Source organism: Corvus cornix, chromosome 2 (genome assembly GCF_000738735.6).
Source record: "Corvus cornix cornix isolate S_Up_H32 chromosome 2, ASM73873v5, whole genome shotgun sequence".
Lineage (NCBI taxonomy): Eukaryota > Metazoa > Chordata > Aves > Passeriformes > Corvidae > Corvus > Corvus cornix.
Window position 1 is genome coordinate 59042973 of NC_046333.1, and position 13802 is coordinate 59056774.

The 13802-nt window shown below is 38.4% G+C and overlaps 1 protein-coding gene across 1 annotated transcript in view; it reads right to left on the reverse strand.

The window, feature by feature from the left end:
• Positions 1-585: 585 nt before the first annotated feature.
• Positions 586-13802, reverse strand: part of CUBN (cubilin) — a 145067-nt gene continuing 131850 nt past the window's right edge. Inside the window, exons 58-65 of the mRNA XM_039569420.1 lie at positions 7143-7348; positions 6107-6269; positions 5698-5906; positions 4904-5051; positions 4604-4785; positions 3331-3496; positions 1286-1521; positions 586-891 (exon numbers count right to left, since the gene is read on the reverse strand). Coding sequence (XP_039425354.1) covers positions 784-891; positions 1286-1521; positions 3331-3496; positions 4604-4785; positions 4904-5051; positions 5698-5906; positions 6107-6269; positions 7143-7348 — 1418 coding nt within the window. The 3' untranslated portion in view covers positions 586-783. The remainder of the gene's footprint in view (positions 892-1285; positions 1522-3330; positions 3497-4603; positions 4786-4903; positions 5052-5697; positions 5907-6106; positions 6270-7142; positions 7349-13802) is intronic.

The window sequence follows — 13802 nt, forward strand, 5'->3', positions numbered from 1 at the left end:
AGGTAGTTGCCTACAATTTGACTAGAAGAGTGACATAGTTACTAAAAGTCTCAAAAGTATTTTATATTCAGTCATAAAATAGACTTTGAAGCTTGAAAATGTAATTCAACAAGTATAACTACAGGTATCTGAATATATTGAACATAGGGCTCTGATCCTGACATTACTTCTTAATGTGGTTAAGATTTAGAACCATATCATGTCCTTGCTTTGTTAAACTTCAGTGAATGCTCAAGTACTGATTCAGCTGGGTTCTTATACCCAATGCACAGTATTACTGAAAGTTCTTCAGCACAGTTATCTGTTTAAGTGGTTGTAGGACAGGGACCATTTTTTAGCAAATTCTGATTTGATCTAATTTGAATAAAACTTAAGCTGATATTTTCAGAGATGCTTGGGACAAAACCACTTAACTCTAGAGAACTAATTAAAGACGGCTTCATGTCTTCTGTCCTCTTATTAACTTAATGTGTAAGTTTTATCCTGGGTAATTCACTTTTTATAGCATTAATTGTGAAACTTTGAAATTATGTAGAAGAATATAAATAATATGTTGCAAAAGCTCTTTTTCCCAGTTGGGTAGGTAATAGTTTATTTTCAGTACAATGGGAGACCAAGGGGTTTTTTGACAGAATTCCAAATTCATAATAGCTGCATTTACAGTAACTTTTAAAAGACCTTCTTTCAGCTGCAATTATCATCACTGGACTTCAAACCTCCTTTATGATCTAGAGTCTCTTCAGTATAGCATGGAATGGTAATATATTTCTCATAAACAGCGTTTTAGCTCGTCCAGCTTAACTGGAATCCTGATGGTAAAGTCACATATTCAGCATGAAATTTTATATAGACTTGATGAGATGTAGCAGTAAATGGAGCAATGTTTGTGTCCTAAAATGAAAGACAAGAAAAATGAAAAGCTTTATAGAACATCAAGATCCTTTGAAAGAGACAGAGAGTTAAAACTGAGGCACAAATTGGACCATAGATTGACAGTGATCTCAGGTCTGTTCTAGTTACTGCTGCTGCATTTCTCCCTCAGGCTATTGCAAATATTTAAATCACAAATACAACGAAGTACGGAGCAAACTTGTTTGATGCCTCCCACTAGATGTCACTGTACGGTCTGAGTTGGAAGGCTTCTAAGGTGCCACACCTGCCTTATGCCTCACTTCCACTCATCTATGTGGAACTCCTGCCAGAATTAGGGAAATGGTCTTGTACACGAAACAGTAAAAAATCCTTTTAACCACTTCTGGGGTCACAGAGGGAAGGCAATACGTACCGTGCCACAGTAGGGCCCGGCAGGGGGATGGCTGGCATCTGGCCCGTTGTAGAGGATCAGATAGTTGCTGCTGCAATCCCCTGGGTCATCGATGCTGATGAAATCAAAGTTCACTGTGACAATTCGTCCCTGGGGCGCAGTAATGGCCCACTCGCAGTCAGTGTTGCTGTGGTAAGTTGCTGGGTACCGGGGACTGGCAAATGAGCCAGTGGTGCCATATAATGTTCCGCCGCATCCTGGAAGCAGACACTGTTAGTTGGCCTAGAAGGTTTAGTTTCACAGGGTAATACATGATGTAGTGCATTAGTACAGTATTAGTAGTAGTGCTGAAAAACAGAGAGACTGAGCTGTGACAACTAATGTGGCTAAGAACACTAATAAGTAAGAGATAAAACTGAGGCTCTAGAATATGCAATGTACATTAGACCATCACTGAATATTAAAAAGCACACCCCCTCCCCCCCCAAATTCTTTGAAACAGGAACTGAAATTTTAAGTCTGTGCCTTAATCAGTTCAGTTCCCAGCTACTCAACTGGAGATGAATTCACTGTGACTGTTTTTAGGCATGAAAAGTAGTGAATCCTCATCGGATAGAAAAATACAGAGAACAGCTCAGAGAAATTAGTCATATTAAGTAAATCAAAGTCCATTTCTATCAAAATTCAATCTTCAACAGTGGGCAGAAGCAGATGACCTGGGGAAAATGCAAGTTTATAGAGCAAAAATATGCAGGTCATGCCCCAGATTAACCTCAGTCTCCAAGAATTTTCAGCTTACTGCTCCTGGAGATGGCATCTTTCTACTTAATAATGTTTATCAGATGTCTTCCATGAACTTGTGCGTGTAGCCCTTGAATCCATGTAAATTTGTAGCATGCTGTGGGAAGGAGCGCCACAATTTAACTGCATATTGTATCAAGAACTGGTTTGTTTAGTTTGTTTCGAACCTATGAGCTCCTGGCTTTATATGATGGCTGCTAGTTCTTCTATGGGAAAAGTCAGTGAACAGGTGATCACTATTTATGATCCAATATCACTCGATTTTATAGACTTCAGTAGTTTCTTAACCAGATTAAAAAGTCTCAGCATACCTCATACAGAAGCCTTTTTAATCTTGAGCCCTTTATTAATCCTGATTTTTTATAAGGGGCAGAGACCAGAACTGTGCACATGATTCAATTTGTGTGTGTACTATGGATTTATACAGTGGCTGTCTATTTCTTCTCTGTTCCTTTCCCAATAATTTCTATCACTATGCCAGTCTATTTGACGCTTAGTGAACTTTTGTTTTCATGAAACTATTTTACCCCAAAGAACTTCTTGTTGAGTACTTAAAGTCAACTCAGTGCCCATATTTTTGCAAGTAAAGTTAGGATTGTCTTTTTTTTGACCACATTCTTTGTTGACACTTTCCTACACTGAGCTTTATCTGCCTTTCCATCACCGGGTCACTAAGTACTGTATGGTTATTCTGCAGTGCTTCTTATCTGGCCACGAGCTTTTCTACCTCCAGTAACTCCATGTCATGAAGAAACTATTACCCAGCTGTTCACTGCCATTTCATAAGCCATTCATGAATGTGTCCATGACATAGTCACTACACAGCATTATAGGTAGTTTATTTTCTTGGGGCAACTTCCTGTCCTCTTCAGGCTTAGCTGTGCCTAGCTTCTAGGGCATATCACAACTGGACTATCGGAGCAAGGTGAGTCACCACCACCACCACCACTCTGTAGATCCCAAGGTAGATGTTCCTGATATTTTCCTGCCCCTCAGTGAAAGAAGGAGGTCTTCATCTTAAGTGGATTGTATCATCTGAGGTTTCTAAAGTCTATATTAGGGAGACGGAATTGCTTCCATCTCGTGAAATGAATCTTGCCCCACTGGTCTTGAGAAGCAACTACATCTCTCCAGTGACTGAGTAGGGTGGACTGTGGGCACTAGGGAAGGTCTAAAGTAGTGATGAGGCAGGGTCCAAAAAGAGTTGAATTCCACATTGCTGCATTTTCCTTCTACGTAGCATTATTTTGTAGCTACAGCCTTACCACTTGATGATGAAGTCCAAGTAATTTCATATCCATCATGAGCCCCTGAAAAATCGCTCTTGAAACGAAGGTAGACAACATGGTTTTGGGGGAAGATGGGACTGGGCACAGTGTTTCCACAGAACCTGCCAAGTAGGGGTGATTGCACATCACTCCCATTTCTGACCTTCAGGAGACACAAAAAATACTGTCAACATTAACTTCCTATGCCAGTTATACACCAGCACAGTTCTTCACAGTTACAAACACAGCACAAAGTAGTGACTTGCATGCATACTATAGCTGTCATTTTAATACTGTTTTTTTTCCTACCACATACTCTTATGTAGAAGGAAAAAGAGACCATTAACTGGTCTGTTTTGTAAGTAATTGCACAGAACAAGTATCATCAGAAACAGGCAGCTAAGTGTTATAATGTGGTGTATCTCCTGACTGAAAAAAATTAACTAGTAGCTAAGATGTCCTTATGCAATTCAAGCCCATGTTTTGCTTTTCATAAGAAATGTTAATATTCCAGAGGAAAAGATTGATTCTTCACCCTGCAGACTACTCTTTTCCCCAGTCACATTGAGACACAGATCATATTACATAGCTCAGATTTAATCTGATTTTTTTTCTGTTCTCCAATAATGCTGGTACTTAGATCCATTTCTTGAGACAGTAAAGAGGATATGAAAGGAGAGCTAAATAATGATTTTGCCACAGACGTCTGGGTTTTGCTATCTGACCAGTGAACAGGGAAACCTGCAAGAGTGAGGATTGTGTAGGAGGAAGATACCCTTTTCATTGACACGAAGTACTTTTGCAAGTATCTTACAGTTGTCACTAGAGCTTGTTGGTTTCAGGTTTGTTTTTGTTTTTTTTTTTTTAATTGCTTTTTTAGGAAAAAATCTTTCTAGAGAAAAATATCAACCAGGTGGAATCTACTGCTGTAACAAACCCACTCAGATTTATGGCTTTCTGTTCATGCATAGATGTTAATATCAAACACAAGCTATTCCAGATGACTTTGTTAACTGGGTAACCTCAACAAGAGCTAGGTAAAGATGAGTTAGCTGATAATGAAACTATTTATTCACTGGGTTTGTACTTACTAGGGTGTATTGTTTAACCTCTTACTATAACATCTAAGTATTTTTCACCATAAAATTGTAGCAATAAATTAGTTCCTAATTCAGTCAGTTGAACTCAGACTTGATCCAAACTTATTAATATCCTTTGAATTCAGTAGATTTTTACACAGGCTCACAAAATATGTATACTTGCAAGATACCTCTAGGAAATCACGTGAACACTGGATGCTGTCTTCCAAACTGAAATAATGGAAAAAGAGAGATATTGTGTGATTTGGGGGAGCTCGAAGAATGATAGAACAATCCATATTATTGGGGTGAGGACCAGGCCAGCCAGGGCTCTTCAGGTAACCAAATGTCTGATTGTACTCTCTGCTGCAACCTTGAGACAGAAAACCAGAAACATATAAGGATTTCAGATCTCTGTATTGCTTTTCAATGTATGAAATAAACAAAGAGAATAGTAGATAGATTTTTTTGGGGCATTTCTTCAGGCTTACCTGTAGCTTGATAGGAAAATCGGACTCCATTGTTAATCATATATTCATCTGACTTGAAAGTCACAATGGCAGTGCGATCGTAAGAATAAAATTCAGGGACTGGAAACGTTTCAGTGCCACAGAATCTATGGGCTGACCCTTGACTCTGCTGGAATTTAATACATCACAAGTTACTTAATGATTTAATTCAGTTTTTTATTTACTTAAGGTAAATAAATCTCTCAACACTTTATATACCAGTTATAAAATTGCATTTTAAAGTTCTCATGGAAATCACTTAATAATATCTCAACATTTCATGTGGAATTAGTATTAGAAACAAATATAATATAACAGGTATTCTCATGCCAAAATGAGAAATGATGAAAGAAGGTTTAGAATAGTGTAATATGAGGGACATAAATAGTTGGGGTTTTTTTGTGGTGTTTTTAAAAACACTCTTCCTGGCATGAATATTCATTTTTATTATGGTTCTTGGATGAGAGGAAGCACAAAACTTGCTGTGGGACAGTATTTTCTGGGTGTTAAGTTTGGCAGCACTGTTACTTGGTGCAACTGTGAAAAACTGTGTAACACTTGCCCAGTTCTAACTCCATGTGTGCAGAGAGTGCCTCTGTGAGGTCTTTGTACAGTTACCCTACCTTAAGTGGGGCACGGTGAGTAATGCTTTGGATGTGCCCCTCACAAAGAATCATCAATGAATATATTACCAAACAGTAGATTTCTTCTCTCTTTCCAAACAGTAAAGGGAGCTGAATGGGAATGGGGAATAGTATCCCCTGTAAATTTCTTACTGTTGGTGAATCCTGGAGTTCTAGGTAGTTCTGAGAGCAGTCCTGGCTGGAATGGAGGTGGAAGGCCTCTACCACCACCCTGACTTGCTGTTGTGGAGGGGCATCAATGACCCAAGTGCAGAGAGTAAATGGTGGATATTCATTCGGAAAATTAGGAGATGTTGCAGTCAGGGATGTAGAAGTTGCATTATAGATTCCTCCACACAGGCCTGTGTAAAACAGTAGCAAATGCATCGTAGAGTGAAAACTGGGGAAACTATTTTTTGAGAAAAACTCAAATGGAGTTGAGTTTTGGATGGTATACTTTTGTATTTACCTTTGAGTCTCTGGAAGGAAAACAAAAAGCAAAATACATGCTAATGGTGTCACCAATTTATATGCATACATATATATATATATGTATACTTACGATCCACTGTGGTGTAGGTGGCATTGAAACCCGCCCTTTCCACAGAATTGTCTGTGTGAAATTTCACCGTCAAGGAATTATGGGTAGAAAGAAAAGGAGCTGGCACTGTAGATCCACAGAATGTTCCAACTAAATTGGCATTTTCATTATCTCCATCGTAAAGCTGAAAGAAGCAAAATATATAACTAATAGTTTAGGCACAACAAACAAATAAAGGAAAATAAAATTCTCTGACCCCTCCTTACATTACAATTTCGTTTACTTGAAAGCCCAGTATGTGCTCTTGTGCTTTAATAGGATGTTCTTGATAACCATAATTATTCACTGCCATATTAACTAATTCTGTTGGACAGGGTAAATCTCATTATGGAACATTCTGGTGCTGTCTCAGCAAATCTATCAAAAAATGATTACATTTTAATTTGGCATTCTCATTTCTTTATTATATGTAAACTCAAAGTGCTTTTCCGTGAGAAGATTGATTTTATTCATCAAAATGTAGAATGAATTAATTGCTTCATTGAGTATCTCAAATGTTCAACAGGATCTATAACATTCCTTGATGGAGTTTGTTTAGCAGGATTCTGCTATTTGATGTTTTGTATGCTCATCTCCAAGAAAATAGCTTCTACAGGTGAGCACTGAGCACCAAGACTTTTGATGAAAAAAAGATATGAAAAATTTTATTAATTTAAGTCCTTTCAAGCAATTGTGTATGATAATGAATCTGCAAGTTTACTCTGAAGTTTTGCTTTACGTGTGTTTGGGTTTTGTTTTGTTTCTATTCTGTGAAATAAATACTCATTAAATGAGCAGTCTGAGACCAGAAGTGTGTGTAATGTTAAAACTCTTACTGGTTTCCAAAAAGACAGGATGACATCTGGAGTTGTAATCTAACCCAATGAAAATATTTAATTATGTTAAGCAATTTAATTTCTTCTTAAGATCATTTTCTGTTAGTTAAATTAGCCTCATGGAGAACATAATGGATTGTATCTCACTGATACTTTCTTGTTAAAATACGCAGCTCTCTTACTTTGACATAATCATATCGGCAAATCTGAGCAGACTGTGCTTCAAGCTCAAATGAAGTGAAGGTGAGGTTGATCAGTTTGTTTACAGGTGCAGTTATGATCCATACACAGTCCAAATTTTTCTCATATCTTCTGGTCACATTGGAAACTGGAGGGCCAAAGGTAGAAGCTGAAGTTGACAAGTAACCACCACAGCCATTCTGAGGTCCTGTTGAAGAAGCAGAAGCTTTTTAACAGCAATTCCTGACATTTATTTAATCTTCAACTCCTTAATGTTAAGCCAGCAGCTTTTTATCTGTGCTACAGTATTTTACTGTCCTGTCTTGCAAGGACTATCTGAGTGATTAAAAGACTTTCAACACAAAGAGAGACATGAATCACAAGTAGATTTCATAGAGTGATTTAAGAAAGTCTCTTGACTTCTGTTGAATATAAAAACAGTATTTACTTTGAAAATGTAGCGATAGAAATTTTTAACAGGAACTGTAAGAAGACAGAGGGCAGCAATGAAACAGAAAAGCATTGGTCTGAAGACCTTTGAACGGGATTCTTGCTGGCCGCTGAGAATATTTAGTCAGTAGGGGGCACTGAGCTGTTGGCTTTGAAAATGTGATATAAAATCAAGTTGCTTGTTTTGGCAATAAAACCGCATCCTAGGGGGATTGAATTTGGCAGCCTGACACCGTATTCACGAATCTAGCTAAAAGGGACTTACTTCTGGAAGCGTTTTGCTTGGTGGGAACTTACAGCCCCTCTGAAATGCAGGCTGCTTTTAATTTGGTTCCCACAGACAGGGCTAAGTCCTTGACTTATTTACTGTGAAAATTTGAACCCTATAAAGTCAGTCACATTGAAAGAAATTACCTTTGGGGAAAAGCAGTTATTTGTCACATTGAATTACAAACAAGCAAAAAACACAGATTATCACAAGCTTTTTTTTTTTTTTTTTTTAAATAGTTTGATTTCCAGAGGTTGGACTGGGTTAGTAAATGTGCTCATCAATTCATTTATTTCCTTCCCCAGTCTCTATGAGGTCTCCTGGCCACTTACTTAACTCAGGAATTTAAATAAAATCTTGTTTATACTCTTGCTTTGGGGTCTGAGGAAAGAGTTTTTGTAGACTGCACAGAGCAGAGGAGTAACTGCAAGCAGCCTTTTTCTTCTGCAGCAAATCCATTTATGAGCATTAAATAACAAACGAAGCTACAGCTGTGGCTAAGCAACACAAGCAGGGTTTCAGAATTTCATCTGCCTGTGTAAAATATGCCTGTCTGGCACATTCAGTGACTTAACCTTGACACGCTGATACATTTCCAGACATATAAAACTGTACCTTACTTGAGCTACAGTGTTACAAAAGATCGTTCTGGTGAGAAATCAGCATCCAAGATCAGGATTGCATCAGTAACCCGGGGCTTGCGAGACTGTTGTGGTTAAAGCAGAGTGACTAAGGCTGAAAGTCATCCTGCTCTACCAACCAAAGCCAGAAAACCCCACCCTGTAAAGCAGTTTGCTTAAACCCAAAATCCTAGTAACATTAGATTTCAGCTTTTGCTATAGCTAAAAATGAACAGAAGAAACCTATTACAAAGTGAAAAAGTCAGGAACTAATAGTCCAGTTTTGTGGGCATTTAATGAAGTCAGAAATTTGGAAAAGTGTTAGCATTCATACCAGTGTCACTGCAGAAGGCAAGAACAGCAAGGGAAATGTGAGCAATAAATCACATTCTCACAAATAGTCTAGGAAGGAGGAAAATGTCAGACAGGAGGGTGCCTGGGCCCTAAGAGTGCAGTTTCACCCTTCTGTGTGATTTATTCCATTCCCCTGAAACAATCTTATTGGGGCTGTTTCCTGCCAGCATTTTTGGACAATGTCTGCTAAAGATAACATTAAGCATATAAACGCCATAGATCATAGTCTGACCATCCAGCCCTGCAATATTGAGTCTGGACTGATATATGGGTCAGACTCTAACAAAGCTCCCCTTCCTCTTTTTCAAAGGTAGAATTGCAGACATGCCAGTCAGACCATGGCAACACGAGTCAGGGAATTGCCACAGAGCCATGTGACAAGAAGGCTCTCAGTGCTGCAGGATCATCCTTTTTTTTTTAATATTATATGTCTGGACTTTGCAGTGGTGAAATTCACTGCTAACTGTGCAGCTATGAACACAGCTCTAATGACAAAGAATTCATATGTGGGTAGGCTCTGTGTGTACAGCATATGAAAAGGACCTGACAGAGTGAGAAGCAGGCCAAATCCTCCTTATCAGAAGAGTAATTCCAACTAATAGAGTATAGCCAGCAATATCATCCAAGGGGACATAAATAACTGAAAGTGTGATTTATAGTTAATAAACATGATGTTTCACAATGCCTGGCCTGCTCAGCTGGGGTAGAGTCAGATGCTTACAGGACAGTACATTATAAATAACAGCTAGATTGGAAGCTGACCAGATATCAAGTAGTCCTGCATCAAGCCACATAAAGAGCAGTCCTAGTTGAAAAATCCATCTCTCTTGGTGCTTTTCAGTACTGATCAATGTCACATCTGATTGCAGGCACTAGAAGTTACACAATAGTGAAACTGTGTAGATGAAGGTAACACCCACAAGTAAATGAAGAACCAACTGCTTAACAGGAGGGAACTAAGAGAAACGCTATCTCACTGCATTTTAGCCAAGACAAAACACATTGCTTTAAAAATCAGCACCACTTCTGAGCAGAAGGCCAAAGAGTAGCCATCCAGCCTCCATATGATTTATAATGGAAAGATATTCATCACTGCCTAACACAGCCAGAAACAAATGTAGCTAAAATCTAGGCAAAATCTGGGGCTGAGAAGTCTGTTAATTTGTAGAATAGACTCTTTTATATTAAAAGCTAAACTTGATTAGGATAGTGAGAAACGTACCTCATAGAACAATTTGTATGTTAGCAGATGGACCAACTACATGGCTGACTGTCTTGTTTTAGTCTTTGCTTTCTTATTTGAAATAAAAATCATAAGGTCATCATAAATCAGATGGCAATTTTGTTCTCATAAACAGCTTGCCAGAGAACACAAATTGTCAGAACTAGGGCACACACTGTCATCTGTAATTGCTTTTGGTGGGAAGCATTAATGAAACTAAAAGGCTCAAGGACCATTCAGAAAAGAAGGAATTGAAGGTTCCCTATGGCAAATAAAAATCATTACAGCAGAGACCAAGAAAATGTTTCTCTGTTAAGAGTTATCCCCTCTAGATATGGAATAAAGATGAAGATAAATCTTTGAAGCTTCCTGCCTTTGAAGTACAGCCACAGTTCATTTATACAGGTATGGGTGCAATGAAAGGGTAACCTACTGAATCTATCAGAATCAACTAAACCACTGACATTTCAAAAGACAACAAAGCAGTTTTGCTGTCTTTCCCTTCTTTTACAAATGAGCACCCTATACAGCTACTAGAAGGCTGCAAAGTTAAAGAAATGGTCTCGTTCTGCTCGATAGTAATGAAAATTCCCTCCAAGACTTCTGACTCTCTTTTGGTTTCACTTAGAAGCATCCCTCTAGACTTCTCTCTGATCTGAACTAAAGATGGGTATACGCAAAAATTAGTGCAGTTAAGACTAATTCTTCTTTCTTGATGGGTCTTATTTCCAGTGCATGGGAGTGGCTGGACTTACTGTGGCTAATAATTACCTCATACCTTATCTGGATCATGGCTTCAAGCAGTAAGGCTCAGAAGGACAGGGTGGAGTGGGGAATTGTATTCTGCTTTGTCTTGTGGCTGATATTGAAGGTTGGTAAACCTTCTGAAGCTGATCTGTTCCTGTGTTTGGCAATCACTGCACCAACATTGTGATTTTGTGTGGCTGCAGGCCCTATCCACAGAGCCTGCAACATTTCAGGAGACCTCTGAAAGCACAAGGCCCTTTAGAGTCCTTAGACTAGCTGCTATGAAGAAATGTTTTTTGACTGGTTTGATGGCCTGGCAATGGCAGGCAGTGACATTTAGGACTGTAAAGCCCCAGTATCCTGCTTTAGCTGGATTTCACAAATGCAGTCAGAGGGAATTTGTATCCTTAAGGTTTTTTGGACTGATACCAAGAATAACGGTCCAGACATGCTCTGTCCTAAGCCTGCAAAACTGTGATCTATGTCCTATCCATCTCCTTGATCCTTGTCTGGGAGACCAAAGGCTGATGTGCAGTTTTGCCTAATTCCAATATTTAGTAATACTGAAGTAGTGTTCATATTTGGCACCACAGCTGCTTAAGCCTTTGCAGATCCCTCTTGTGATGTGAATGAGAAAGGTCTCCTCACGTCTTTTTTGTATGCACCAGAGGACAGATTTTCAGCTGAAGAAGTCATTGACTTCAGTCAAGCTAAGACAATTCATGCCAGCAGAGTTCACCCACATTTTTTTGAAGTTCCATTAATCTGAATATCCCATCAACTTTTAACCACTTAGTCACTACAAAGATATGTAATTACTGTGTCAGAAAATAAGTTTTCACCTCAATTTTTCAGATCAGACAGAAATTTCTCATTTGAATGTCTGCCTTTCTTCTTATCTGTCCAATTTGAGCATGCAAGTCCTTTCTACTTATTTTGCTTTGGAAGAAGAAATCCTTCACTGGAGTTATTCAAGCACTGTTTGGATGCAATCCTACGCAATGTTGTCTAGGATGACCCTGCCTGAGCAGGGAGGTTGGAGCAGATGACCCACTGTGGTCCTTTCCAACATCACCCATTCTGTCACCCTGTGATCAATTAACTGACATTTCTGAGAGGCATTCGTAGACAATCCCTTAGCTCAACAGTTGTATTCTTTTCAAAGACACCAAAGAGATGTATTCCAACACCACAAATGCTTTCTAAATTTAGTGAGATTTCAAGCTGAGGGATATTTTTATATTTGAGCCCCAAAATACATTTAGAAACAGTCTGGGAGTTGTGACTTACGATCATATAATCTGATCCTGTCACAGATGTTCTTATTTCCATAGACTATAATAAGATCAAGAAAAGATATTATTAGCCACAATTTATTCACTTATTTTAATACGTAAAGCTAATCATAAGTTATCCATGACAGTATAATGAAATGTCTAAGACTAATGGGTAATATATTTGGCAAAAATTGTGTGAACTGAAAGCCCAAAGAAATTTCTGCCAGAAGACTTGTTACATTTAGACAATTTACTTCTCAGCTAGACCCTCTGCAGCACCAGGTTCCAAGTTCAGGTTGGGCACCCTGAGATACACCCCTGGAAACCGGTCCTAATGAAGTGTGAAATCTCTGCAAGTCACTGTTGCTTTTCCAAAGACATGAGAAAACACAACAGCATTCACATGCCACAGTCAAGGACACATGTTTCTAAGATTTTTTTGTTGGAGGAAGAAAAATTTTCAGGATTCAGCTGTGCTGAGTCCTTTCCCCATTACAGGCCATAACTGCTGTTATCAATGCAGGTGCCTGGTGCCACCTACAGCAGGTACCAACATTAATTACATAAACCAGTGCAGTGAACTACTTCTGGTAGTATGAGAATTTAGATATGACACACAAAAGGACACCCACCCCTGGCCTATGCAACAGAATATCCAAAACTATATTTTACACCTTATATTGCTCATTTGGAATTGTGGGGGCTTTTTCAGCAAGTCTGAACAAGCCCAAAAGAATCTGCAGCAACTGTGCATGCTGAACAATGCTGAAAATGTACACTTAGAAACCGAACATAGAGTAAGCCATAGTTTCAGTCTGCAGGACAGAACACGAACTAGAACTAAATGAGGCAATTTTTTTTGTTGATACAATAAAATAGCATAAAATGCTGTGAAAATTCCACTGGATCAAATTTTTAAAATGTAAACTGTAATTTCATTAGGAGAGAGAGTAAACCTGTTAGTGACAGGCATTTAGTATTCAATTCCACACAGGAAATAAGTAATTCAATACACAGCAAACAGAATAAGAGAAGGCAGATACCTCTGGGTGATTTATCAGGTAAATTACAGATCATCTTATCAAGAAGAAAAGCATGTAGATTATAATCTATTTCTATTAGATGCAAACTAGATTATTTATGGAAATTAGCTATTAATGCATTTTTCTCGTATATAAGGGAAGATTAATTTTTCCAGCTATTTTTCTTCTAAACTATACTTGCTTATGATTATTTTTCTTATGTAAAATGATCACTATTCATTTAATAGAAATGATGATTTGTGTAAGAAGAATGGAGAGGTCCTTGAGGGAAAAGCTGAGCAAACTAAGGACAATGTAGAGGATGGGGTGTTTCAGGAATTAACATTCCAACAGCCTAATGGTTGCCGAAGGTTTAGAAGACATTTCTTCTGCCCTAGAGCCAACAACACTGGTATTCTCATTGTGGCTGCCCTATTCTTCTTGCCTGTCTATATCTGTTGGGTTTTCTTTGTTTAGTGTTTAAATCATAATTTTTTTGGTGACTTTAGATAGTTGCTTTATTCTGCCTGTGCAGTGCCTTTTGCAGGGGAATCATGGCCCATGAGCTCAAAAGCCCCAAAATAATGCAAACTAGGGACCACAGTGGTATTAATCCAGTACACAATGCTCATCTTTCACAGCATATAAACTTGAATTTCTCCTGCATGCTAACAAAAGATAGTATAAAAAAGGGAGAGGAAA